Source organism: Diplodia seriata, assembly GCF_021436955.1.
Source record: "Diplodia seriata strain FDS-637 chromosome Unknown scaffold_10, whole genome shotgun sequence".
Classification (NCBI taxonomy): Eukaryota; Fungi; Ascomycota; class Dothideomycetes; order Botryosphaeriales; family Botryosphaeriaceae; genus Diplodia; species Diplodia seriata.
In genome coordinates, this window is record NW_027117317.1 from 251,187 (window position 1) to 276,739 (window position 25,553).

The window sequence follows — 25,553 nt, forward strand, 5'->3', positions numbered from 1 at the left end:
AGTCGACCCAGCGACCATGGACTCCAACAGAACAGCCCGGCTCACAACCTCACGGCCCGCCAACAGTATACCAAGGCCTTTCTGAAGTGAGGCCGCCGGTTTCTTCCACACCTCCAGCTGGGCAAATTCCCGTAGCGTCCCCCGCACTTTCATCTGCTGCGCAAATTCCAGCCCAGCAAGTTACTGTACCTGGAGCAGCCGCCACGAACGTTGGTCTCCGACCTGGCGAGCAAACACTAGAGTCGGATTTTCAGCGAGTGAACGTCAGCGAGGAGCCCCCACCAGCATACTCGAGTGTGCAGCCCCAGACACCTCAAGGCTATCCGAATGAAAAACGGACTACTCCTGCGAATCAGCAAACTCCTACGCAGGCAAGTGCTGGAGGAATGGCCGCTGATCTAAACTTACAAGGACATCCCGCCTTCGCGAACCAGCAAGGCCTCCAGTCAGGAGCTGGAGCTCAGCCGACCCCACAGCCACCCGTGCAAATGCAGCCGCAACCAGTACAGCATGCTGGGCCAAGCAACCTGGCACCCCTTCAGATCCATCCCTATCAACAGAACACCTCGCCTGGCCCCGGCCCAGGCCCGGCGTCTCCTCCGCCTCTTCCAGAAGGATGGATTGCACACCTGGATCCTAGCTCTGGCCACTACTACTACATCCACCTCCCGACTCAATCAACCCAATGGGAGTTTCCCAAGGGCCCAACTCCCCTCAATCTCAACGAGCCTTTATCTCCCACAGGGACTTTCGTGAACCCTCTCACCTCACCAGGGTTGGGTTCTTTCTCCGGAAAACCGATGGCGTCGCCTGGGTTTCCGCCACAACAGACAACATTCCATGAGAGCATGCCTGGCATGGCAGGTCTGGCGAGCCCCACAGCCGCTGGCTTCACCGGCCCACCTCCACAAGCCGGAGTGGACATGTACAAGATCCAACCCACAAACGGTGTCTACTTTGGGCCATATCTGCGCTACACCAACATGGACCTCGAGAGAGGTATCTGGCTTGGTTCCATCCTATTGGTCACAGACGCACCTCAACCTCCTACTATACATATCCATCAAAGTGTGGATCTCTCTCCCAATCCGCGGCAATTGAAGCCCAATCCCATCTACAGCCACCAAAGATGGGTTTTCTACAGGTATGATATAGATCTTAAGATGGAGGAAGACCATGCTGCCAAGTGGACATACGCTGTGACTTCTCATTTGGGATGCACGCGCTACGAATTCCTCGTTGCAGGTCGTCATGAGACGAGCTGGCGGTTTATCGCACATTCGGGGAACGATTTTGCACTCAACGTTGGTGCCAACGAGCGTCAGAAGCTGGGTGGTGTAGGCTACATGTGGAAAGATATCTTGCAGAAGCACATTGAGTGTGGCGGGTTCCATGTCCAGCTCGGCTTGGGCGACCAGATCTATGCAGATCGTATCTGGAAGGAAATTCCTCTGCTGAAGCAGTGGACGTCTATGAGTGGGAAGGAGAACCGCAAGAATTCGCAATGGACAGCGAAGCACGAGGAAGACGTGACCCACTCCTACTTCCACTACTATACGAGCCATTTCGATCAGCCACATCTTCGCGAAGCATTTGCGCAGATCCCGCACATCCTTGCTCTTGATGATCATGACATGTAAGTTGGCAACTACTGCTTGCCGCCTCGCTCAGATCTGCTAAGCATAAAACACAACAGCTTCGATGGCTGGGGGTCTTATCCCGAGTACATGCAGTTCTCCAACATGTTCAAGAACATTGGGCGGATCGGGATAGAGATGTACCTCCTCTTCCAGCATCACACGACCTTGGAGATCCTCCGCAACGTAAACAACGACCAGGATCTTTTCACAATCACTGGAACAGGCTGGCACTTCGTGAAGTACTTGGGCCCATCAGTCGTAGTTGTCGGCCCAGATACCCGATCCGAGAGAAACCCGCATCAGGTTATGGCTGGCCCGACGTATCAAGGCCTTTTCCCCAAAGTAGCACTGTTGCCACCAAGCGTTCAACATTGCATCTGGATGATTCCTGTGCCCCTAGTCTACCCACGACTGGAATCTGTCGAGCATCTGGCCAGCACCATGGCCACTGGCAAGAAGGCCGTTACCGGCACTTTTAACATGCTTGGAAAGGTTACGAGCTCTGTCGCTGGCGTCGTTGGCGCCAAGGGAGTTGTTGGCGACGGCTTCAACTCGGTCAAGAAAGCCGTGGGCAAGTCTGGCTTGATGAGTGGTATTTTAAGTCCTTTTGGAGAGATCGATGTGCTGGATGAGCTCAGGGATCAATGGACCCACGAATCCAAGGTGGGTATAACGTTGTCGGCTCTTGTGGTCATATGCTAATGGGCTCTCCCCAGGATCTCGAGCGGACTTACTTGATTCGCACGCTTCAAGGCATTTCTCACAACAAGTCTCTTCGCATGTCATTCCTATCTGGGGATGTCAGCTGTTGCGGCGCAGGCCTCGTACACGATCCGTCTCGCCTGCAAGACCACAAGACGATGTATCAGATCATTTCCTCCAGCGTGGTCAACAGCCCGCCTTCTTCCTACGTCTTGCGAATGCTCCACAACAACAAACCTCTCTGGGTCCCTGCCAACGGACACCGATCGACACATAGTCCCTCTGACACTAAGGAGGAGATGATGGAGATATTCACGCAGGACGTGAACGGCCAGCCCCGAGAGATGAAGCGATTGATGGGTCGTCGAAATTACGTAGCGTGTGTCATTTACGATCCGGAGATTGTTAATGGCACGTTCGGCCAGGCGGTCCCAGGCCAGGGCGGAGGTAAGCTGAGTATTGCGGTAGATTTCATGGTCCAGAATGAGAACCTGTACGGAGCGCCTATGAAGTACGGACCGGTGATCATCCCAAGTCTGGAGTACGGCAGGTAAATTACGGTTCAAGGCTGGAGGACAGGTCATGCAGGTTAATGACGAGACGATGCGGCGATACCATCTCTTTTTTCTTTTTCTTCTTTTGTTTCTGTAGCCCTTTCCCTTGCCGTTCTTCCCACATTAGCGTGCATTCGAGATCTTAACTGGTATACATTACCAGACGGGGTGGCGAGCGTGTATCGTAGATGGCGCGCGGACAAACATGAAAGGAGAGAAACAGTTGGCATGATGGTGTTCCGGCCGCCCATAGGAAGCGTGCTTACTAGATAGAACTTATGAAAGCCATGACCCTGGTGCGACTCCGATTTTCCAGCGTCCGATACGAGCCCACAAGCCCCTGAACCTGAGGGAAGCCCCCGCCCCCTTGTGGGCGGAAGGCCCTTCTTTGACGTGGTCGGCGGAGACATCGGCGGGGCACGTGGCGCGCGCTCTGGTAATCCCAGCGAACTCGGCGCCCGCGGGGATATTGGTAGACATCGCACCCCATCGCCCTCTCGTCTCCCTCTGAGATGCAGGTCGGACCGGCCTCTACGGCGCCGAGTATCCCCACGACAAACCATTATTTGCGTTCGACCTGAAGGCTTTTTGCGACACCAATCGATAAACTCTTGCACGTCCCGGCCTCTTTCCTCGCTGTTCGCCATGGCAATGCCCAGCGCATCCGCGTCGTCGAAAACCCTGCGCCTGCTGCGCTCGAGCATCTGGCAGAGGTCAATACTGCAAAGCCAATCCAGAAAGCCTCAAACGTCTTTGAAGCTCGTCTCGCAATCCCGCAAATGCGCCTCTGCCGCCCACGCTGGCCGCCAGCACTACGGATATGGGGCATGCACGCCACCTCTGACTTCCGTCACGCTGAAGCAAGCAAGAGAGTGTCGGGAAGGCCTCCCCACAGCAGCGCGGCGTGCATTTTCGGCGACAGCCGCTCGGCCCAAAGACCACCATTTCGACACGCTCAAATTCGTGCAAAGGCTGAAGGACGAAGGCCTGACCGAGGAACAGGCGGTGGCCATGATGAAGGTCCTGAGCGATGTGATTGAGGAGAGGTGCGTCGATGGCAAACTCATTCGAGCGCTGCCGACTTCCTGCCTCCGTGTCCGTCCCGCTGACAAACGGCACACATAGCATACAAAATCTCACACGGACAATGGTGCTCCGCGAGGATCAGGAGCGGGCCACATACACGCAGAAAGTCGACTTTGCAAAGTTGCGATCCGAACTGTTGACGGCCGACTCGACCGAAATGTCCCTGACACGCGCGTCGCACGAACGTCTTACCAACGAGATTGCCAAGCTGAACAGCAGGTTGCGGGACGAGATACAACGCACGCAGGCCAGTGTCCGATTGGACCTAAACCTCGAGAAAGGTCGCATTAGGGAGGAGGCCAATGTACAGGAACTCAAGCTCAAAGAAACCGAGACGAGGATAGAGCAGGAGACGGCAGTGCTTAGGGAGAAGCTCGAAGCCGTCAAATTCACGACTTTACAGTGGTTGATGTGAGTCTTGCACCTGGCACGCAATTGAGGAGGCGCGCCCACGCTGTCAGATACCGCGGCTGACACATGGACAGGGGCGTTTGCACGGGTACGGCAGCATTGATTCTTGGTGCCTGGAGATTGCTCATGTGAGAGCTCTCCAGCGAAGCAGCAAGCCGGTGGATTTCCCCGGAGACGCTCGATGCTTGGAAGAATCTGCTGGTCTGCTGTGAGCAGGCGTGCTTCATAGGAATCGACCGCCGCGTGCCAAGTCATGGCAAACACGCACTGGTGTAAAGGGCGGCGTAGAGGACGACAGTGTGAGGCACAAGAGCGCGCACGAAGGCGGAGGCTGGGAGGGGTGCAGAGGCCAGCGCTTCGGACCGCGTCAGGCAATTTCTTCTAGAAACGCTATATTGAAGATCTCCCGCACACCGAGGCGGTGGGATGCCAGCCAGGAGGGCGGCTGGAGGCACGGCGAACACATGTAGCGTAGAGCGGCACGAGATGCTGCAGGGCGGGAATAGAAGACGGGGCGCCGCGGGTGCCGGCGCCAGCCTCAGCGCTTGCAAGTCACTCAGGGTCATGCCGGACCGCCATGGCAGCGCCGGATCGCTGGCAGGCAGATCTCGCGGACGCTGGTAGAGCACGGCCGAGAGTGCTGCCGGAGCTGCCAGGAGAAGGGCGCGAGGCGAGCAAAACAATGGGCGCGACTGTGTCTCCTGGGGATCGTCGCGCGACACAGCCAGGAGCCGAATCACGGGGCCTGGCTCTGGGCGAGCACGGCAGGTGCTGATTGGCAGTCCGCGGCGCTCTGCATGCGAAAAAAAAAAAAAAAAAGGCAGGCGGCCCAGCGCGGCAGCGGCAGCCTGGCGGAGCGGCTGCGCGGCGGCGGGAGATTTTTTCTGGCCGTCGCATGTGCAGGTGGGCGCGTGGAGTGGGTGCGTGTGCCAGCGCTGGCTCTGGGCGCGCCAGATCTTGCTGGGCCGGGCGTGGGCAGTAGCCTCCTGCGCAGAGGCGCTCGCTGCTGCGCGGGGCATTTGGAAAACGCTTGGCAAGCACTTAATCCACCGGCCCTCGTCCCGTCACTCTCTCCCCAACACCATATCGCAAACCTACACAACCCTTCCTCCCTCCTCCATCCAACCCCCAGCGTCTCCCACTGCCCGCACCACACGCCCGTCCACCGTCGAAATGGCCAACGAAGTAAGTCTGCCCCGGGCCCGCTCTCGCCGCCCCCCTAATCGCGAGACCGCCGCCCGCCCCCTCTACTGCCGTCACCTTGGCTGCCTTGAGAAGAGCCTGTGCTGACCCGCCGCCTCCATCCAGCGTGAGAGGTACGCCGCTGCCGCGCCCGCTGGTCGCAAAGGCTCCATTCTGACCCCGCTGCAGCAAAACTTTCCTCGCCCGCCTGTGCGAGCAGGCTGAGCGCTACGACGGTACGTCACGCCCTCCCCTCCTGGCCTGCCGCTGGTCGCTGACGCTGCTGCCGCACAGAGATGGTCACGTACATGAAGGTCAGTCCCCATGAACATTGAAAGTGAACGAGCTGAGCGCTGACGCGAACAACAGGAAGTTGCAAAGGTACGCTCGTTCTCGCCGCGCTGGCAAGGTCATTGAGGGAAACACGTGGTTAACGCAGCAGCTGTCGCAGCTCGGCGGTGAGCTCACCGTGGATGAGCGCAACCTTCTGTCCGTCGCCTACAAGAACGTCGTCGGTACCCGTCGTGCGTCGTGGCGCATAATTTCGTCGATCGAGCAGAAGGAGGAGTCGAAGGGCTCCGACAAGCACGTCGGCACCATCCGCGACTACCGCCAGAAGATTGAGACCGAGCTCGAGAAGGTCTGCCAGGACGTGCTCGACGTGCTCGACGACTCCCTGATCCCCAAGGCCGAGTCCGGCGAGTCCAAGGTCTTCTACCACAAGATGTACGTCAACCGCCGCGCCCGGGCGCGCGTCTGCGCGCCGCTGCAGCCCGGTCGCCCTGCCGCCATCGAGGCTATTTACTGATTCGTCCCGGCTCAACAGGAAGGGTGACTACCACCGCTACCTCGCCGAGTTCGCTTCGGGCGAGAAGCGCAAGGTCGCCGCCACGGCTGCGCACGAGGCGTACAAGGTTTGTCCGCCATGTACCGCCGCCATTGAAACGAGCCACAGCTGATTGAGAATTGTAGACGGCCACGGACGTTGCCCAGACCGAGCTCACTCCCACGCACCCCATTCGCCTTGGTCTTGCGCTCAACTTCTCCGTCTTCTACTACGAGATCCTCAACTCGCCCGACCGTGCGTGCCACCTGGCCAAGCAGGCCTTCGATGACGCCATTGCCGAGCTCGACTCGTTGTCCGAGGAGTCTTACCGCGACAGCACCCTCATCATGCAGCTCCTCCGCGACAACCTCACCCTCTGGACCTCGTCGGACGGCAACGAGCCCGAGCCTGCGTCCGAGGCGCCCAAGGCCGAGGACAAGCCGGCTGAGGAGGCGCCTAAGGCTGAGACAGCCGAGGAGACTGCTCCTGCGTCCTAAGCGAGAGACGAATCCAGTGCGCGCAACAAGGCATCTGGTACTTCTGCCGCGGCCTGGTCTCCACCGCTCATCTAGCAAGACGCGGTCTTTCTTTAGGGATCTGGAGCAAACGGGTCGGGGGCAGCAGGGGTGGCGTCTAGTTGTCTGAGGATCGAATCATCATGGAAAGCGAAGAGTTACGTGCTTGGTTCGGCTTCGGAACGGTGATCCTTTGATTGTCTTGTTTTCCCTTTTCCCTTTTCCATGCCTCTGCTCTCTTTGAATCATCCTCCGAGTACACTAGCGATGCGTGATTCCTTAGGGATGGTGTATCCCCGATTACCAATGATATCGACACGTCTCCTCAGGTCACTCATGCCATGTGGTGAGAATAGGGGTCGACGCTCAGACCCGAAGAGTGAGATGATGGGTGAGGCGCCTTCTCCGCACCGATGACGGCACCGCCCCAGGCTCGCGTAGGCAGGCAGCACACTCGCATCGCGAGGCGGGTCATGTGTGCACTGGAGGGCACAAACCCCTCACGCAAGCAGCTCGCAACAACCACCGTACGTGGCGTGCTATCATTCACGGGCACGGCGCCAGCGCGCGAGAAGGGCGGTGCTTCGCAAGCGCGGACAGACGCGGGCATGCAGGACGCGGGCGTCCTATCGGAGAGGCGTGGGCATGTGTCGGGTGTGTGGTGCAGCAGCGTTGTGCGGGCTGACCCAGTGTGATCCGCATGCCGCCGCGGCGTTTGCTGCTGGTCAACGCCGACCGCTAAACCGCTTCGGGGGAGCTGCTCTGGAAATTTTGGATCGCAGCTGGCTGCCGCCGCCTTCTTTGCCTCGCACATCCCCAGAGCACGCAGCAGCCATGGCGAACGAGCCGGCACAGGTGCGCATCCAGCTCACCACTCGCCATCCGGACATCGCCATCCCCCAGAACCCTGGCGAGCTTCTGGTCTCGACTTGTGAGCCCCAGCCGTGCCCGCGCCGGAACCCCCGCTGACCTTTCCTTCCGCCAGCCCTCCGCCGCTATGCCCTCTCGACCCTCGTGAACGACCTGCTCGAGACGCCGCGACCCATTCCCTTCGAGTTCCTTGTCAACGGCCAGTTCCTGCGCACCTCGATAGACGACTTCCTGACTGCGAACGGCATCTCCGCTGAAACCACCCTCACCATCGAGTACGTGCGCGCTCTGGTTCCACCGGTGCATGTTGCCTCCTTCGAGCATGACGACTGGGTTGCCGACGTGGATGTGCTGTCGAGGCATTCGCATGCCGCGCAGTGGAGCAAGCAGGCCGTAGCCGAGGGCCAGGAAAGAATCCTGTCAGCTTGCTATGATGGCCTGCTGCGCGTCTGGGATCCTTCAAATTCGCAAGTCATAGCGACCTCGCCAGTGGCGGGCGGCCATACCTCTTATGCTACCTCCGCGAGATTTCTTTCCCCTACAAGCGTCGTCTCAGCAGGCGCTGACCGGACACTACGCGTTTGGAAATACAGCGAGGGCCCGGGCGATTCTCTAGCCTCCTCGTCTTTTACCGCGACCCTAGAACTGTACGGCCACAAGGCTAGTGTCGACAGCATTGCTGTCCACGCGCTGTCCTCCCGCATTCTTTCCGCTTCCGCTGATGGCAATGTTGGCGTCTGGAGCACAACATCCGCCAACGCACCCGCTGCCCCTACAAACCTGCTGCCTAGCGCCTCGACTCATTCTAACAAACGTCGAAAATTGGCTTCGAAAGAGCCGCAACAAGCTCCCGGCAAACCTGCCGCTCAGCATGGCCCTCTGCAGATGCTCCATGGTCACACCGCGCCCGTCTCTGCCACCATCTTCGCACCCACCGATCCGACTGTCGCCTACTCAACCTCCTGGGACCACACTCTGCGCACCTGGGATCTACCCACGGGGACATGCGTCGATACTCGCACGACCGCGCAATCTCTACTTAGCCTATGCGCTCTTCCGGAGGTGCGCTTGCTGGCAGCTGGAACAAGCGCGCGCCACATGACCCTGTACGATCCGCGTGTTGATGCCCGTTCTGTTGCAGCATTGACGCTTCGTGGTCACTCCAATGCCGTCGTTGCGCTGGCCCCACGCCCTGGAGATTCATATGGTCTGGTGAGCGGTAGTCATGACGGGACATGCAGGATATGGGATGTCAGAAGTGTAAGTGCGGGTGTCAAGACGGATGGCAATACGGGTGGCGGTCAAGTTGGCGAGCCGCTATACCGAATCACGCGAGAGAGCGTTGACGGAGATAGTGAGAGAAGGGTAGGCGGGGATGGCGTCAAGGTGTTCGGCGTTGTTTGGGACCAGGGCGTAGGTATCGTGAGTGCCGGCGAAGACAAAATGGTGCAAACCAATCGTGGTGAGGAGATAGCCGGCCGTGAAGACGCGTAAGCTCAAGTTTGGACTTTTTCGAGAACGGGAGGTATATTGACGGCGTTCAAAGAGGCGTGGTCGAAATATTTCATTGTCTTCTTCAGCGATTTAGGCTCGAATGTGCACAAAACATTGGTGCACGTGGCTATTTTTGGCATGCGGAAAGCGTGTTCTGCGTAACCATCTCGAATGTCTATCTGAAACAGTTGATATGTGCGTCTAGGTCAGACGACGTCCGAGGGATGGAACAGACCAGAGATAATAAGCTTAGGGGGTGAGAGAGGAGAGAGGAGCACAGCGATGAAAAACGACAAGAAAATGCCCAAAAGAGGGATACATGAACACCCAGAGGATCCTGCTAATAGTGAGTGATGCCTTATGTGCAAGACACTGCCCTCATCCCCCGCACATAGGTCGCCAGAGAAAACACCAGGATGCACTTGTAGGCTTTGGAATTGCCTAGGAACATCCAAATGTAGTCTTTTAATACACACGTGAGTAAGGTATACAGTATCCCCGGCCAGACTTGGCTGAGAAACATAAAACTCGTCAAAATCTACGTTGGTACCTATCTCTAGGATTCAGTGCGTCCCAAAGCCATCCAACTGATTGCACAAGAGCAAGGTCGCACAATATCTCAAGGCTTGTGCCGCTGGTTAAGCAATAGAATATCCAACGCTTAATCTTTTTTGTCAGAACACTTTGGTTATGAGGAATCGTCTCTAATCAGCACTCCAACCGTAAAAATGCGTCCCGACACTCCAGTCTCCGCTGTGCAGCAAAGAATCTTACAGTGCCCCTGGCTGGCCCGGTGTCGCTCTTGGCGATTAACACCGAGCCTGAATCGAACATCAATTTGTGTAAAGGTCTGGGATTAAACCGTCCTGCATCCCTTTCTGTAATACGAATAATATTGGGAATTGCCATTCTCGTATCTCCGCGCAATTTGTTCGTTGGGCCTTTCCCACACAAAGTCCAACAAACAAATGATCGTCAGAGCCGAGCAGCGGCAACTGTAGACATGGACAGGGTTTTCTCATGCCTAGCAGTCTGTTGTGTTCCCACGCAAGAGAAAAGAACCTGTATCCGGCTAGAAAGCTGGGGGTTTCAGTCTCATACTAAGGTCTTCTCTGCCCCAGTAGATCAGGTGATCCACGATCTGTTTTCCCTTCAAGTAACCCGTCGCGCCAATCTCTTAGATTGATGCTCGTTGTGGATATCCTTGTCATGGGTAGGGAGTGCTATCAAACCAGGTGGCTGGGGAGCAAAAAATTGGCAATACCCTCCTTGATGGCATACTCGTGCTCACAGTTGGCACACACAAGCTTGCCGGACGCTATCGTGGTCTCAAGAAGCAAGTTATGCAGGGCCTTCAGCAACTGGTTTGGCTCCCCCACTTCTTCTGCCGCGTCCGCAGTCGCAATTCCAAGCGCTTCCACTTCAGGCGCCTTCTCGGGGATGTTGTGGAGGCCAAGCTGCTCGTTTCCGATGATCAGCAGAAGCGCCAGAGTATTAAAGAGCGTGGTGTGGTTCGTTCGCGGATATCTGATTCATACCTCTGAGGCAAGGGTCCGCAGGGCGTCCCACTCCAGACGTGGTAGAATATTGCGGATGAATGGGGGGTTCAGGTCGGTTTCAACAACTTCGAGCTCGGCGTCGCGCGGATGGAGAGGGAATGCGGCCGGGCTCGACTTGCAAGCCTTGCGTGCGCAGGTCAGGAAGTTGAGAGTGAGGAGCTTCATGTTGTGCCTGGTTCGTGGCCTGGAAGGCTATCGTTGCGGTGGCGGAAGGAATGGCACAGGAGAAATGCAGGTCTTCGCGGAGGAGGCTTGGGGTGGGTTGGCGAGAGGGACGCGATCGGCGGAAGTGCCTTTGGAAATTTTTGGCCCGCCGCCGCGCCGCGACCTCCGAATTAAGCTTATCTCCCCGCATCGCACTAGGGCCAATTTAGGCTTGTGTACGGCTCCGTCGTCTGTTGTCAAAGCATTCGCGACAACAGAGGAGGCATTCAGCTTTTCGTATCTACAGGGTCGTTATATTGCTATCGTCGACCACACCCGACGCAACCAGCACACCCGACCAACCAGGTGGCTTCCGAGTTTCCCAAACGAACGCCAAAAGATTGTCTCGCTCCAGCCACCACGGCCAAGGGTATCCCTTCATTTCCCATACCAGTCCTCAAACGCCAAACACACACTCGCTCAAGCCAGGGCGCCCGTTGCAAGGCCATGCAGAATTGGATTTGAGGCAAGCTCATCTACCAATCTGGTCAACCAAATCAATCGAAATGCATCTCGAGAACGTCTCCATCTTCAAAATCTTCGAGCTCCGCCATTGTGCCGCTCGGATCCAACCGCTCCCCATCGAACAGCAGAAAGGGCCGCTTGCCGGCAGGAACCTTTAATCTGTGGATAGAGGATGTCGCCACCTTCTCAAATGACGTTTCCTGCAATGATGAGCATTTCCTCAAATCAACTCGGTTGGCTCAATGAAACATACCGGGCCGCATGTGAACTTTGCATCGCCAAAGTCTTTCGTTCTGATTATTATCTTCGTCCGCCTTGGCTCCTGCTCCATGTCTGGCTCTGGCTCTGGCTCTGGTTCAGGTTCGCGTAGCCGCTGTGCCTCCTTTGCATCCTTGTTGAAAATTTCCAATGTTACAGCCTCAATGGTGACCTTGCTGTCGTCTTCGTCCCAGTCGAAACTGTCTTTCATGTGCACGCGGCCGAAAGCATCAACAACCAGGCCTAGGCTTCTACACGTCGCAACATCAAAAAGCCTCCTGCCTTTGAATGTGAAGAAGACCGAGTCTGTCATCTCTTGGTCGAATCCTTGTTTCTTGCACCAGGCCTGCCTCACCTCTTGTAGACGTTGCGAGAGCTTCCGAGTGACTATGAGCGGTCTAGTGTCTGGAATTCTTGAGTTGATGAATATCTGTATTGGCGGGTCCGGCGCAGGGGTGAGCCGGGGCATGCTGCCGTCCGTCACCGCTCCTGGGCTCGACATCTGCCGGTCTCCTGGCTTTATGGGAGACTTTCCAGATGAGGCGTTCCGCTGTCGTGCGAGCCTCTGCTTGCGCCGGGTCTCCCGTATTATCTCCCGGATTTCGGGATCGGATTCGTCGATCTCTTCATCGGAGTCCGCCGTCACAGTGCGGGTGGCTAGCTTTGGGGCGGTTTCGGCCGGTAGTGGGGCATCGTCATCGGAGTCGGTGTCGCCAAGGTCAACCACCACGGTTGACCTAGGCTCGACTTCGCGTGCTCGGGCGACAGCTTCATAGCGCGTCGAGAACGAGCGAGCATCAACCTTGGGCGACGGAGGTGAGGAAGACAGTGATGAACTCTGTCCAATCGATATGCTGCTCGGGTAGGTCAGCGTGTTGGTCCCACGGGTAGCTGACGGAATACTTCACCTCACACCCTCCTCTTGTCGGATAGGTATATGGTCCGTATCATTGCTGGGACGATGCCCATGGTGAGCGGTTTTCCGGCGTTTGCCTTGCCTGGCTGCCTCCAGCTCCGTCTTTCTCGCGGCTTCTTCCTGTTCTTGTAGTTTCTTGACCCTAGCGCGCTCGCGCTCCTCCATGATTGCGGAGAAGGTTTGTTTGGAGCCATCGAACATGGCCGTTGGGTCTTCATCGTCGGCAGTGTCGGCCTTTTGCTTCCATGACGGTTTCTTGAAGAACGATCGCTTCTGCCTTGGTGGCGCGGCGCCGGCGGCCGAGGCGCTGTCGGTCATAGCTACACCGTTGGAGGCCGTGCTTGCGCGGATTGGTGTTGAGAGGGCGGTCGAGAGATGGCGTGGACGAGGCTGTGACGATGGTGTCGGCAATTGCGCGCCGCGAAACGCCGATGGCGCGCGCGGTCCCGTGAGCTTCACCTCTGCTCCAGACGTACACTTAGCATCATCCCTCCTCACAGACCTCGAACCAGAGAGCAACCATGGAAAACGGCGCCACCGATGCAAAGGACCCTTCCGGTTTTCTCAGTGAGATCATCGGCGCCCCAGTCACCGTCAAGCTGAACTCTGGCGTCGTCTACAAGGGTATGACTGCTGGCTGTGGCCCCATTCATCCATGCATGCGACATCCAAACTGACGCCAAAGGCAGGCGAGCTCCAGTCCGTCGATGGCTACATGAACATCGCTCTGGAGCAGACTAAGGAGTATGTCGACGGCAAGCTGCGGAGGAACTACGGCGATGCCTTTGTAAGAGGCAACAACGGTTCGTTTCGTAGCCACTCTAGACCCCAAACTTCATCCATGCTTACCCGGCACAGTCATGTACATTTCTGCCGATCATTGAGATGGGATTTTGAAGAGCGAGGATCGCAACGAGGAAACTGGCACCTCGTCCTTGAAGCTGCATTGCCAAGGCACTTTTCACACGCCAGCCAATTGCTCCCTCGCCGGGCTGTGATGTCTCCCGGGCTTCCAACATGGCGTTTCCTGGACAGCATGCGCCCGCCTTATGCTGGTTCGGCTGAAAACTGAGAATGAGAGAGCTGGGAAAGAGCTTTGGACTGCACTTTTTAGATTCTTTTCTGATCGGACCGTGTCCCAATCTCCGGCGAGTCGTTGGTTGCACATAAGCGCAAGGATAACAACGGAAATAGCATCATGCCTCCATAGTTCCGAGTTGTTCATATCAGTATGGGCAGAGTTCCTGTGCTCACCAACGGTTTAACCACTCACAAGACCTGAAATCGGCGCAGACACCAAAACCCTGCAACTACCCGTAGAAGCGCTAATCAGTGATTACTGCTCGAGACGTGCATGAGAGCCGGGCGACTATCCTAGCAGCATTACACGCGGTTTCTCGGCTCAGCGGTACACTATCTATGCTACTCCATCTTTCCCGCTATCGGCCAAGCCAGAAGTATCGGCCAAAGACACCGTCGGGTTACCAATGCGGATGCATCGATTCAACCGACTACCAAGCTGCTCTTCAGAGCGACGCCACCAAGAAGACATGAATTTTGTTAAAGATTCTTCGTCTTACTAGCTCCGCGAGGGATCTCTAATCAGGACAGTAGTGATACATGCCACGCATGGCGACTGGTTCCATGCTTTCGAGTTCCGCGGCCGATGGCTCATATCCGATTGTACCGCAAGGCAGAGAGGAGGGTCATGGTGCATGCTTCGCCCGTTACAGTACCCACACAACAGAGCCAGCTCATGTTTCCACTCGAGGCGGAGAAGGACAACAGGACATCTCGAGTCGCCATCGTCGGTAACAAATAGTTCGTACCTAGAATGCGGGATATGCTGGTGATACAACGGCTGAACTCGGCAAGTAAAGCCTTCCGATCCGTCGTAGCATGTACGGTAACGGTCACGGTGATGGCGACGTCTATCCCCACTCGCTAGCACCGACAGACCCAAGGTGGCGGCAACCGTTCTCGGCTGTCACGCCGTTCCCAGCGCTTGGGAACTCTACTCCCGTGCTATGGGCTGCTGCCAAGAGCTGGCGCGGAGAGCTCATGTGCTCTGGTCTTGGCTAGGTATGGGTACAGTACGCCTGTGCCTCACTCCAGTTTGCAGCGTCATGGGCAGATGCATAATCACTTGTCGTCTAAAACCACTGTAGCGAAAGAGAAGAGGGTGGAAAGGCCCTCACACATAGTCCAGTCAGCCTAAAATCTACACATGGCGGGAACCCGCGTCTCGACTTTAGGCCAATTGTGCGCGTGGCATGAAGGGATCGTGTGATGGGCAGACAGGCCGCCTGCGAAGCTGTGTCACCGGATCTGTCAGTACCAGAAAACCAAGCGAATCTAATGCACGAGCGCAGGTCACTGGTGCATGTTCTCGGCGGGGTTTCGCCCTGTGTAAACGCGCTGCCGTGGTGCACAAAGCTGGATCAACGCGGGTTGTCCTCCGTACCGAAAGCCGCAGGGAAAAGGCCGTCAGGCGGCTCTTTAGCACAGCATGATGACTTGCAGTAGTCGACCGAGGCCTCGACGAATGCAGAGGATACGGTTCGATATGAAGCCAGCCGAAGAGCAGGAACTGCTGCCATTAGTAGCGGACGTAGCACACAAAGCATGTTGTAGACCCACACGAGACGTTCTAATCCCAGGACGGCACAGAGCTGAGCAAGATTTCCCTGCGAGCAGAGCGGAGGTTGCTGCCAATGCGCTCAGGGAGACCAGACGCAAAGCCTCAGATGAGGATCGTGGGACCCAGGAAACTTTTGGGGTCTGCTTCTACCACTTGCCAGTAGCCGGCCGCAATGGCACCCTGAGCTTCCCATTCAGTCGCTCGTCCGTTCGAGACAAGCCCGCATCGGGAGACAGAACGGTCTCACAGAGGCGGGACTCTGGTTCCGCAGAGGGTTGATCAGGTTCTGGCCGGCACTTCTCCACGCTATGGCCTGGGGATCTGCAACCAAGGCCCGAGCCGCATCGTGCATGTCGGGGATGGGAATCCAGCAAAGCAAGCTGCGGAGAAGGCGAGGCGGCGGACGGGCGGCGGACGGTGCCAAGCCAGCACAACATGGATGACGCGGCCGCGAACACATAAGAGGCCGGCCAGCAGAGGACGAGGGCGCGACGGCGAAACAGCAGCCGCGGGCGGCGAGTGAGTGCGGCGAGACAGCAGACATGCGGTGAGATCTGGGGAGGGGGTCCGGCGCAGGGCCGGACGAAAACGGGGCGCAATGGGAGAGAGAAAAGGGCGTTGTGGCCGGAGGTTGACAATTTCCGGGGAGGCTCGTCGGGAGGCTGGGAGGCGCGCTCGTCAGGCGGCCGTTCGCAGAAAAGCGGGCGGTGCTGAATCGCAGCGTGGCCGGCCCCTGGGCACTCGGGTGCAACGCTGCCCGCTCGCGGCGGCGCTCGTATGCGGCGACGGGCAGCGAAGTCGGTGGCGCCTGCGGCCGGCGCAACGCACGACGAGTGGCCGGGCGGGTGCTTGGATCGACGGCGGCCGCTGCACATCCACCGCTAGGCCGCGATCTGACTTCTAATAATGAACGGCTGAATGATCCCTGACGCAGGCCGCTTTATGCTCCTCGTTCCTTGGGCTGCTTACCTAGCGCTGCCGGCCTCGTATTAGGGTACATGACGCCGGCGCACTCCTGACCCGGCACCGCGACACCTGCGAGTCCTCTCCAACGCCCTCTGCATCCGTCTGTCGTCGTCTCTCGTTCAGGGCCTGTTCCTCATTCGCCTCCCAGACGCGTCCAGGTAAGCCCCCGCTGCCCTGCTCGGCGCCAGTGCGAGCAGTTGCTCCCGCGCCCCAGCCCACAACAACAGTCCGCCTCACTCGCTCCACCCTCCCGGCCACCGCCTCAACACCTGCCCACGAGCCTCTGCCATCGCCCCGGCCAGCGTCGCCCTGCCGCCCGCGCCCCGACTGCTGCTGTCTCTGCCGTCTCTACCGTCGTCCGAGCCTGTCCCAGCGCCCGGGCCCGCGCCGCACGCCTCCTCTCGCCGCTGCGCGTTCGCCGCGATTGGGCCGCTGCACCGTGCCGCGAGCCTTCGAATCTCGCTGCTAACCCGCGCCTCGTCCGCAGAACCTCGACGCCATTCGTTTTTCCGCCAGCAGTACTCCCTCACCACCACCGCGAGGCTTGTCGCTGCCGTCGAGCCACGTCGGGAAGCTCGCATACATCATCCTGCTTCCTACATAGGTCCCTGCCGCTCGATCCATGCGCCCGTGAGCAGTCTGAAAGGGTTGCATCTCTTCGGCTGGGGTTCGCTGCCGCTGTTGGCCGGTCCATCCACTCATATAGCGCACTCTCGCTCCCATTCGCCATGCCGAACTTTATGCCTAAGGCCTTCACGCGCAGGAAATCTTCGGGGAACGCGCTGGAGGAATTCGACAAGCCCGGGGAGTCGTCGTTCCGGGTCATGCCTCGAACCGACCTCCCGAAGACAGCCACGACTGGCGAGCTGGGCTTGGGTGTCAGGCGCGCCTTCAACCCGCGCCCTGTGAGCTCGCCCTTGGGGCATATCCAGCCAGCCCAGCCCGCACAGCACCTGCGGCAGAACTCGTACGACGAGAGCCCGTATGCCGGCCCCGGTAACAGGTAAGCAGATGCACCGTCAGTGTTTGCTGTCCTGTCTGATCGATACAACAGGGGAAGCAACGGCAGCAGTGCCGCCAACTCCAATGCCTCGCGGTTCTATGACACGGGCTCATCCGCGCGTCATAGCTCGACCTCGACCCTGCCCTCTTCCGCCGAGTTCGATAACGACGATCTGTTTACCAAAAAGGTCCCCGTTCCAAGCGAGGCCCGCGACCGCACCTCGTCCTTCACGAGCATAACTGGTCGTTTTGCGTTTCACCGGAAGTCAGGAAAGGTCTCTGGATCACCTACGACTAGAAATGACTCGGAAGATGTGCATTCTGGTCGGGATCGAGCTATGACCGCAAGCAGTTATGCGAGCACGGCCCATCCTCCCAAGCTCGAGAACTTGCCAGCAGCAGATTTCGGCAACGACTTTGGAGATCTTTTTACCAGTTTTGCTTCCCAGCAGCGGAAGAGCGCTATTCTCGAAGAGTCGCCCCTCCCGCTGCCCCCTCCGCTCGCCATGAGATCCGTGAGTGAGACATTGCCTCGTGTTTGGTATTTATTAACTGTTATGACCAGGAGTCCGAGCCCGCGCTACCTCCGCCTCCCAAAACGTTTGCGTCGTCTAGACCCGCTCAGCCTCCATCTCCCATTCGTGTTGACAGGACTAAAGACGTCGGTGGCTCCCCGTACTCGTGGGACAGCCGCGACTCGAATGATGCACTGATGGCGTCCCCCGTTGCCGCTCATTCTCCGTACAACGAAAGGGTTCCCCCAGTACCTCGTCACTCCATCCCCCTGTCGGCCAGTCCACCACCACTTCAGGTCCGCACTCATTCCAGTCCGGTCTCGGAGCGTAAATCTGTCCGCAACGGAGCCATGAAGACCCCCTCGTTGCCCGTGGAGGATGAAGACGCCAAAATGGTTCGGGAGTCTTTTCGGGCTAGCCGCGATGCCAAGGAGCTGCAGGCGGCCCAGACTCGCCAAAACGGGTCTTCCGAATCCTCCGTGAAAACACCGTCCTTCTCTTCAGCGCACTCGAGCATCCAGTCCCAACACCAAGCGCAGCCTGTTACGGCTGCTTCTTCCCCGGACTCGATGGCTGAGGCAACCCCCCGTGCCAAGGGCGTCAGCACAGCCAATGAGGAGTCGCGTCCCTTGTTCAGCAAAACGCCTCCCACCCCACAGACAACGAGGCCCGGCGTCCGCTTCGAATCACAGAAGCCTGCGCGCATGACTCAGGCCGAATTCGCTGTTCTGCAACGCCAGCATCAGAAAGACCCTTTGAGTGATGACGAGTCTGACGAGTCTGATGAGTACATTGATGACGACCAGGAAGAGGAGGAACGCAAGAAGATCGAAGAGATGCGCAAGATCCGTCACCAGCAGCAAGAGAAGATGAGTGCGCATCGGGAGATGATGAAGAAGACGGTTGGTGGCATAAACCAGTCTCTCGGCGGCCGTCCCGTCAGCATGGAGAGGCCTGGTATGAACAGGGCTAGCATGAGCACGTCGGAGCTGCTTGGGAACCGAGCCTCGTACTACGGAGGCAACGAGGATGAGGATGAGACCGACGACATTCCCCTGGGCATTCTGAGAGAGCACAAGTTCCCCAAGCTCGGTAACCGTTTGTCGCATCATAGTTCCTTGACGAACCTTCGTTCGGCTTCCGCGCAGGGCATGCGCCCTGTCTCAGCTGCTGGCTCAGTCATTGGGGGCTCTACTAACCTTCCACCGTTTGCTCGGGGCCTTCCGGCAGACCTTCCTTCTGAACCTTATCTCGGCGCCAACTTGGTCCAGCAGCCTATGCGGGAATCGATTGGTTACGGTGCCATGGGCCCCGCTTCTGTGTATGAGGGTTCGACCGGTGGCAATGCGCAGCCAACGTTGGTCAACATGATCGCAGATGCTGAGCAGGCGAAGGAAGCTCGTCGCGGCGGCGCCACGAAAATCTTCGGCACTACCGCCACATATGGACAGCGGTTGCCTCAACCAGGACAGATGAGCCAGGGCATGGGCCAGGGCATGGGAATGCTTGGGCTTGGAATGGGTATGCCTCAAGCGCAGCCGCAGCAGATGTTCATGCCGCAACAGCAGCAGCAGCAGCAATTGAGCATGAACATGCAGCAGATGCAGATGCAGCAGATGCAGGCGATGGCCCAGCTTCAACAACAGATGCAGATTATGCTGCAGCAACAGCAAATGGGCATCCACCAGGGTATGCCGCAAATGGGAATGCAACCCGGGATGCAGCAAGGCATGATGGGCCAAAACAACTTCGGGTCTCTTCTGGGTCAACGTCCGATGTCCATGGCCAGCGCACAGGGGCTTGGCCAGCAGCGTACGAGGAGTATGGTGAACCCCCCTTCAATGAGCTTTGGCGGGTTGCAGCAGCAGTTCGGAAACCACCTCACACCCGGCTATGCGCCGTCTCTTGCGCCGTCTGAGCGCAGCAACGTAGGCAAGTCTGCCCGCTACAGACCTGTCACTCAGCCGCTCCATGACGGCAGCTCTACAGTCATGTCTCAGTCGACCGTTCAGCCCGGCCAACCCGACGCAAATCGCTTGACTATCCGGGTCAAGGCGAAGTCGCCCAAGTCGCAGACGAGCGGTGGGAATGAGGATGATGACGAAGGCTGGGGCTCGCCGAAGAAGAAGTGGTCGGCGAAGAAACGATCACAGTCGGACAATCAGCTCTCTGACTTCATTCCGGCCTTCGAGTGAGCACTACGGCACAACCCGATTGACGAGACGAAGTCACGACTTTTCCCTCCTTATCCGGTGCACGATTTTCTCATGCTGCGAAGGTTGTTACTTGAGCCACAGTTTGGGCTACTGCGTTTTGAAGCATTGAATTGCGTCTCGTTGTCTCGCATCGCATTCGGGACCCTGATACCACCTCATTTGCGTCTCATTTGCCTTGGCGGTCTCCAAAGCTGTCCGTATATGGGTCTTTATTCTTCTCTCATTTCCCTCGTTCCGTCTGCTCTTTCTCTTCGATTCTGCACAGCTGGGTGGCTAATAATCGCGCATTCTGGCATCTGGGAGGCACACCAAAAATACAAAATAAAGCCGGGGAGGCATGTTTCGCGGTACTGTTGGCATTTTCCTAATTTGCATACATTTCCTTGGGCCTACGCAGATGCATCTGCAGCATTATTTCCGAGCAGTAGAGCCACTTGTTCTCTTCTTGCCTCTATTCCAAGCTCAGTTGTCGACAAAGGCTCGATTTCTCTTCTTGTATAGACAAGCGTTCCGACTTTGGACAGGCGGCGGGGGTCATAATGGGCGAGGGCACAGTGGGTAGTCGGAAGAAGGGGTGGGGCATTGGGGCATGTGATGGCAGCGGGGGTTCTGGTGCTGGTGGGGTACGGCGGTGTGGATTCGAACAGGAGTTTTGATGGGAGCCTTGTGGTGCAAGGCAAGGGACTGTACGTAATCAGTGGAGTCATCAATGGGAGCAATCAAAGGTTTGTAGATTGACAGCAGCATGTGAAAGCGGCGGACGAGGTCAGCAACAGCGAGAGGCAGGTGGCCAGCCACCCCGCCACAAGCGCGATTCTTCAAGCAGAAGTAAGGGATGGCCGGGGGGTTCGCAGCTGATGGTCAAACCAGCGGCGCCATGCATTAATTGTTGCCGTTGAGAGGACTGGTCGGAAGAGGAGAGCGATGGGGGCGCCAGGGAGCCGGGCTATCCTATCTTGTCGGGCTCGGGCAGCGAACACGGGGGCAGTATGGGGCAGGGCGGAGCAAAGCAGACAGGGCGCGTGGCTCGCGTACGATTGGCGGGCGACAGGTGGGAGCTGCACCGCACGACATGGCAGCAACAGTAGGAGCGTGCGGCGGCGGGGCCGGGGGATTGGCTGGAAGCAGCGAAAAATAGCAGTCGAGGGGGCAGCGCGCGGCCTGTGGTTTGATTGATTGACAGCGGCGCAGGCGAGGGCGGAAAAAGTGGACTTGAGCCGATAGGCGCGCACTATTTCTTGCTTTGCTGCCGTCTCGCACTGATCGATTGTACGCGCACACTGGACGCCGGGGCGTGCTCTGTGGCTCTTCTGCTGCTAGTCGCCTCGGCTGGTCTCGATGAGCCGAGTTGTTTTTCTTCGTCGCGCTCCGTGCGTCAAGGCGCCGTCGGCCGGGCCCGCTCCTTTTCTGTTTTCTTTTTCTCCTTCCCTTCCTTTAAGTTACGAGAAGCCGTGCGGAGACCTGCTCGCGGCCGCAAATTGGCCTAGCTGCGGGTCACAGGCGGCACGATGCCACGGCAGGGGCTGCCCGAGGCAGAGGGCCCGATGCGATCGACGACCCAAGGCCTCCGCCGACGCAACAGCAGACGGCCATGACGATATGCGAGGCCCAGCTGGACGTTACGCGCAATCGATGACCCAAGCAGTCGACGGGCGGGCACGCGCTATCTCGCGGCTCTGCTGCAAATTTGCTGGATACGACGAGTCCACCTCACGCGCGCCCCGCCGCCACGTGGGAAAGCGTTGGCGGCACAATGCCTCTTTGTTTGGTTGTGCATCTTCTCTATTGCCCTCCGTGCCCCTCCTCCTCGTATTGTCTATTCTTGACAGCTTGCTTCCCCACGTGTCTGTCCCGTACGGCCCTATACTCGCTTGCCGTGGTCTATACGCAGTAGGCTTGCCCTGCTCTCCTCCACCCCACGACATCTGCTCGTCGCTGAGTCGTGCCTCCGTCGAATTTCCTCGCGTAGTCCGTTGGCCGAGTCCTCACATCTGGTCTATGCGATCAAGGCATCGCGTAATGGCCTCGAGTGCTTGCGAGACGTTGACTGCCTGCAGCGCATCCGGTGAAAGGTCCGGCTCAGAATCATAGTGCGACGCGCTCGGAATAGCAACCTTGAGAGGAGGCAGACCCCGTCGCGAGCGCAGCTCTTGGAAAGTTGAGCTGCACGAGAGCGGCATTTCGCTCCGACTCGGTAAGCATGCCTTCATTGCTGCTGACGTCGTTGTTGGTGTTTCATGGCAGCGGCGCCTGCCAATGTTCGCCAGAAAGAAAGGAAAAGAGGAATTGCTGGGACGAAGACTGTGTGTTGCGGCTACACACTTGACGAATGTTGCAGACACTCCTCAGTTATTTACTTGGGACACCGTCGTCGATGGCGATATCCGTCGGCCTCTTCTGACCTAAGCTGATGAGATGAAGCTTACCACGTCGCATCGCTAGGTTTGTCCGTGTCAGACACGCAGGCTGCGCCGCCTTAAATATAGCTGGTTTCTCAGCTACTTGCTTTGTCTTGTCCGAAACGTCGCGGTCCAACCACCCGGTGAGTTTCTCTTTATCTTGCTCTCTGTGGCCTTCCGCTTCCGTCGTTTTTCGTTGTGGCTTTGTTACATCGCATCGCTTCCATCTGGTGATCGCCGCTGTTCGAGACGCCTTCTGCATTGCCGTGCGATCCTTATAATTGAATGATCCTACGCGCGTGTTATATTGTTAACACTAGCACTCCCGCCGCATTCGTAAGGCAACACTAACCGAAGCCCGTAGAGAATTCACACTCCACCTTTTCGTTCCCCGTGAGTAAACACAACGGCACGCGGCTTATCGCCCAGAAAAGACTGCGAGTTATACATGTTGGTCTGCAAATGTGGCAGCTTGACTTGGTGCGGAACAAATATGAGCAACGGCATCGATGGAAATCCCCGGAGTTCATGGGTAAAAGTAGTGGTTATTAGAGGTGAGCTTCTTGGGCTTAAATCCGGAATCCATCGAAATTATTGTCGACACAAGTAGAGAAAACGAAACAAACGAAAAGGTATGTACAACCCGGAAGAACGTGCGGGGTCTCCATCAGTAAGTCCTGAGTGTCAGATTTTCTGTGCCCAGGACCTCATGCGTCAGCATTGGATATCAGCGCGAGGTCTAGTTAAAGAGAGTTTCTGTAATTGAGATCGATGTCTGACAAACTTGAATACAGAGCTCCCGAGGATCTGTCCTTCGAACATCGTCCTGATGAACGTTCCAGCTGTTCACGGCTAGGCGTGGCTTCCACTACTCTCGCTGTGTTACGTTCAACGCGCTCTTCCTTCCATATTCTTGAGCAATCAAGGCTCCGACACCCCGTACAACTAGAGGAACAAGGCGCAAAATGTTATTGTTTCAAGGCAATACCACCCATGTGACCGAAACTGCCTGCCACATCGCACCGTCTCATGTCGAGTTGATAAACTGATCCCTCGTCGTTTACTTAGTGCTCTATGCAAACGCAGCTCATAACCCACGCACCATCCCGTCTTCAGCTCGCCAACTACCACTATGACCATATAGTACTTCCGCTTGATACCGACTGCGTAATTCTTCTCTAAGCGATATGGATGACTTGTCCCCGCTCAGGCAGGGATGCAAGGGTCCAAGCTCACATGGCGTATTCGAGCGTTTCGATTTCTTCGGCAGTATGGCTGCGAGACGTGGTTGGCGTGCTGGAGCAGGTTGCATCATCGGAGTTGACATCGCTCGGGGTCAAGGCGTACAGAGCCAGCGGGGAAGTGGGGTATCCAGCGGCGATGCGGGCTTTGATGCCACTCGCATGAAAGTCGTAGTCCTTCCTGTTCCTTCTGGGGCTCTTGCCGGCTTCCGAGACCTGCTCCCACGGCTTGATACGGTACAGCATGCACTTTTCGTGGCAACGCTGTTTACACCAGCGACACTTACGCCAGGTGAAGTCGACAGTCCACTCTTTGGTAGGTGGTCGCGGACGGAAGCGACGTGAGGAGTCGGCGGTGCGGGGGTGGAGCACAGGCGTCACCTTGTTAGACGCGCCGCAACGGTCGCAGTAGAAGCCGTAGGAGTACTGAAAGCGGTCGGAGGCGGCGATGGGGTGGCGGAAGCCGTTGAGCTGGGTGAAGACGTCGGAACGGACGTAGCAGGTGGCGCACAACGGATGGGTGCATGTGCAGACGGCGCTCTTGAGGCTGTGGCGATCATCAGTGTCGAGGTTGGGCTGGGCTCGGCAGAGGCAGCAGGTGACGGTAGTGCGCTTGATCTTGACGTCGGTGAGGTGCTTTTCGTAGGCCTGCCAGTTGGAGTTGAGCAGGTCGCGCAACAAGGGGGAACAGCCGGACATGGTGCGTAGCATGAGTGGGACGTGGACAGGCGAGAGGCTGGTCGAGGCGAGCGGGAGGAAGCTTCCAGACATGGCGGCAGTCGCGGTCGGGAAGCTGGCGTGCAAGTGACCTTCGCAGGGCGAGGCATCGAGAGCGGCTTGGGGCCAGCGCGCGCGAGATGGAGGGCGCGACGGACATTTGCATGGCACAGGGTGAAAAACAACACCTTGCTGATAGCGCGGGTGCTGCTGCCGGCGCAGGTTCCCGGCTTTTGCGGTGCTGATACTGTGATGATGGTGGAGACGACGGTGATGGTGGTGGACGAGGAAAGAGCGGCGCGGCAAGCACCAACCAAATCCAACCCGCCACAGACGCATATGGCACCGTAATCTACGTGGGTAGTTGAATTCAACATCCGGGCGAACGTGCCCGCTTTCGAGCCTCATATCCAAGGCGGATGCTGCACGTGACCGTGGCGACAAATATATTACGTCGAGTTCCATGCGGGCGGCCAGCCCTACCACCATCGCGACCCCCTCCCCCCAAATCGCAACATGCCGACGCCGCTGGACCGCCTCACACAGTCGAGGGTGAGCGGCGCCCATCCACTTGTTGAGCCCGCCTGCTGACCGCCGTGTGCAGGGCGCTTTCTTCGGTACCGCATCTCCCGCGCCCGCCGCTGCGCTCCACCGCTGACCCGTGGTGCCAGCCTTTGCCGGCATCGTGACGGCTGCCACCGCCTGGACCGTCTGGGGCGGCGACGTCTTCCCCGCCGAGCCCGACCCCACCGGCGGTGCGTTGCCCGGCGCCGCACTCTGCAGCACGCCTTCTGACCTGTAAACAGACCCTGCCACCTGGACAATCCCCGAGCTGCGCCGATGGTTGAGAACCGTGCTTCCTCCCCAACTTGGCCCCTCTCCACCACACCTCCGACTGACCTGTTACGCAGCGCAATCTGATGCCTAGCGAGCTTGCCACAAGGGAGGAGCTGCTGGATCGCGTCCGCGCCAACATGCGTCCTCCTCCCCGCGCCTAGTTTCGTGCTTCCTGAGACAGCTACTTTGGCGATGCTGCAGCGGCATTCTCTCCTGGTTCGATGGCGCTGGAGGCTCGGAGTATGGAAAATAGGACGGCACCCGTGACGGCCTGGGAATAAGAGTCGTTCTCTACCTTGACTTGTACCGATTCTTCTTGTCTACCTTGGCTCCCCGT

General features: G+C 57.9%; 9 protein-coding genes across 9 annotated transcripts; 6 read left to right on the top strand and 3 right to left on the bottom strand.

The window, feature by feature from the left end:
* Positions 1-800: 800 nt before the first annotated feature.
* On the top strand, positions 801-2,896 carry SLS55_009276 (uncharacterized protein; the record flags this gene model as incomplete). The annotated part of the gene is made up of 3 exons (XM_066780677.1): positions 801-1,636; positions 1,697-2,303; positions 2,357-2,896. 3 exons carry the CDS (start codon positions 801-803, stop codon positions 2,894-2,896), a joined length of 1,983 nt encoding a protein of 660 aa, XP_066628623.1.
* A 1,147-nt stretch (positions 2,897-4,043) lies between these two features.
* On the top strand, positions 4,044-4,525 carry FMP32 (Protein fmp32, mitochondrial; the record flags this gene model as incomplete). The annotated part of the gene is made up of 2 exons (XM_066780678.1): positions 4,044-4,393; positions 4,468-4,525. The coding sequence occupies 2 exons, from the start codon at positions 4,044-4,046 to the stop codon at positions 4,523-4,525; spliced, it is 408 nt and encodes a 135-aa protein (XP_066628624.1).
* A 1,358-nt stretch (positions 4,526-5,883) lies between these two features.
* SLS55_009278 (uncharacterized protein) lies at positions 5,884-6,898 on the top strand (the record flags this gene model as incomplete). Its single annotated transcript, XM_066780679.1, has 5 exons — positions 5,884-5,889; positions 5,945-5,956; positions 6,015-6,301; positions 6,402-6,489; positions 6,548-6,898. 5 exons carry the CDS (start codon positions 5,884-5,886, stop codon positions 6,896-6,898), a joined length of 744 nt encoding a protein of 247 aa, XP_066628625.1.
* An 852-nt stretch (positions 6,899-7,750) lies between these two features.
* On the top strand, positions 7,751-9,280 carry YTM1_2 (ribosome biogenesis protein ytm1; the record flags this gene model as incomplete). The annotated part of the gene is made up of 2 exons (XM_066780680.1): positions 7,751-7,847; positions 7,902-9,280. 2 exons carry the CDS (start codon positions 7,751-7,753, stop codon positions 9,278-9,280), a joined length of 1,476 nt encoding a protein of 491 aa, XP_066628626.1.
* Positions 9,281-10,506: 1,226 nt separating this feature from the next.
* Positions 10,507-11,004, bottom strand: SLS55_009280 (uncharacterized protein; the record flags this gene model as incomplete). The annotated part of the gene is made up of 2 exons (XM_066780681.1): positions 10,507-10,737; positions 10,819-11,004. 2 exons carry the CDS (start codon positions 11,002-11,004, stop codon positions 10,507-10,509), a joined length of 417 nt encoding a protein of 138 aa, XP_066628627.1.
* Positions 11,005-11,540: 536 nt separating this feature from the next.
* Positions 11,541-12,735, bottom strand: SLS55_009281 (uncharacterized protein; the record flags this gene model as incomplete). The annotated part of the gene is made up of 3 exons (XM_066780682.1): positions 11,541-11,708; positions 11,762-12,620; positions 12,680-12,735. The coding sequence occupies 3 exons, from the start codon at positions 12,733-12,735 to the stop codon at positions 11,541-11,543; spliced, it is 1,083 nt and encodes a 360-aa protein (XP_066628628.1).
* Positions 12,736-13,203: 468 nt separating this feature from the next.
* On the top strand, positions 13,204-13,566 carry LSM6 (U4/U6-U5 snRNP complex subunit lsm6; the record flags this gene model as incomplete). The annotated part of the gene is made up of 3 exons (XM_066780683.1): positions 13,204-13,306; positions 13,372-13,485; positions 13,541-13,566. 3 exons carry the CDS (start codon positions 13,204-13,206, stop codon positions 13,564-13,566), a joined length of 243 nt encoding a protein of 80 aa, XP_066628629.1.
* A 3,451-nt stretch (positions 13,567-17,017) lies between these two features.
* On the top strand, positions 17,018-20,001 carry SLS55_009283 (uncharacterized protein; the record flags this gene model as incomplete). Its single annotated transcript, XM_066780684.1, has 3 exons — positions 17,018-17,292; positions 17,344-17,806; positions 17,857-20,001. The coding sequence occupies 3 exons, from the start codon at positions 17,018-17,020 to the stop codon at positions 19,999-20,001; spliced, it is 2,883 nt and encodes a 960-aa protein (XP_066628630.1).
* Positions 20,002-23,653: 3,652 nt separating this feature from the next.
* On the bottom strand, positions 23,654-24,433 carry SLS55_009284 (uncharacterized protein; the record flags this gene model as incomplete). The annotated part of the gene is made up of 1 exon (XM_066780685.1): positions 23,654-24,433. The coding sequence occupies one exon, from the start codon at positions 24,431-24,433 to the stop codon at positions 23,654-23,656; it is 780 nt and encodes a 259-aa protein (XP_066628631.1).
* Positions 24,434-25,553: the final 1,120 nt, after the last annotated feature.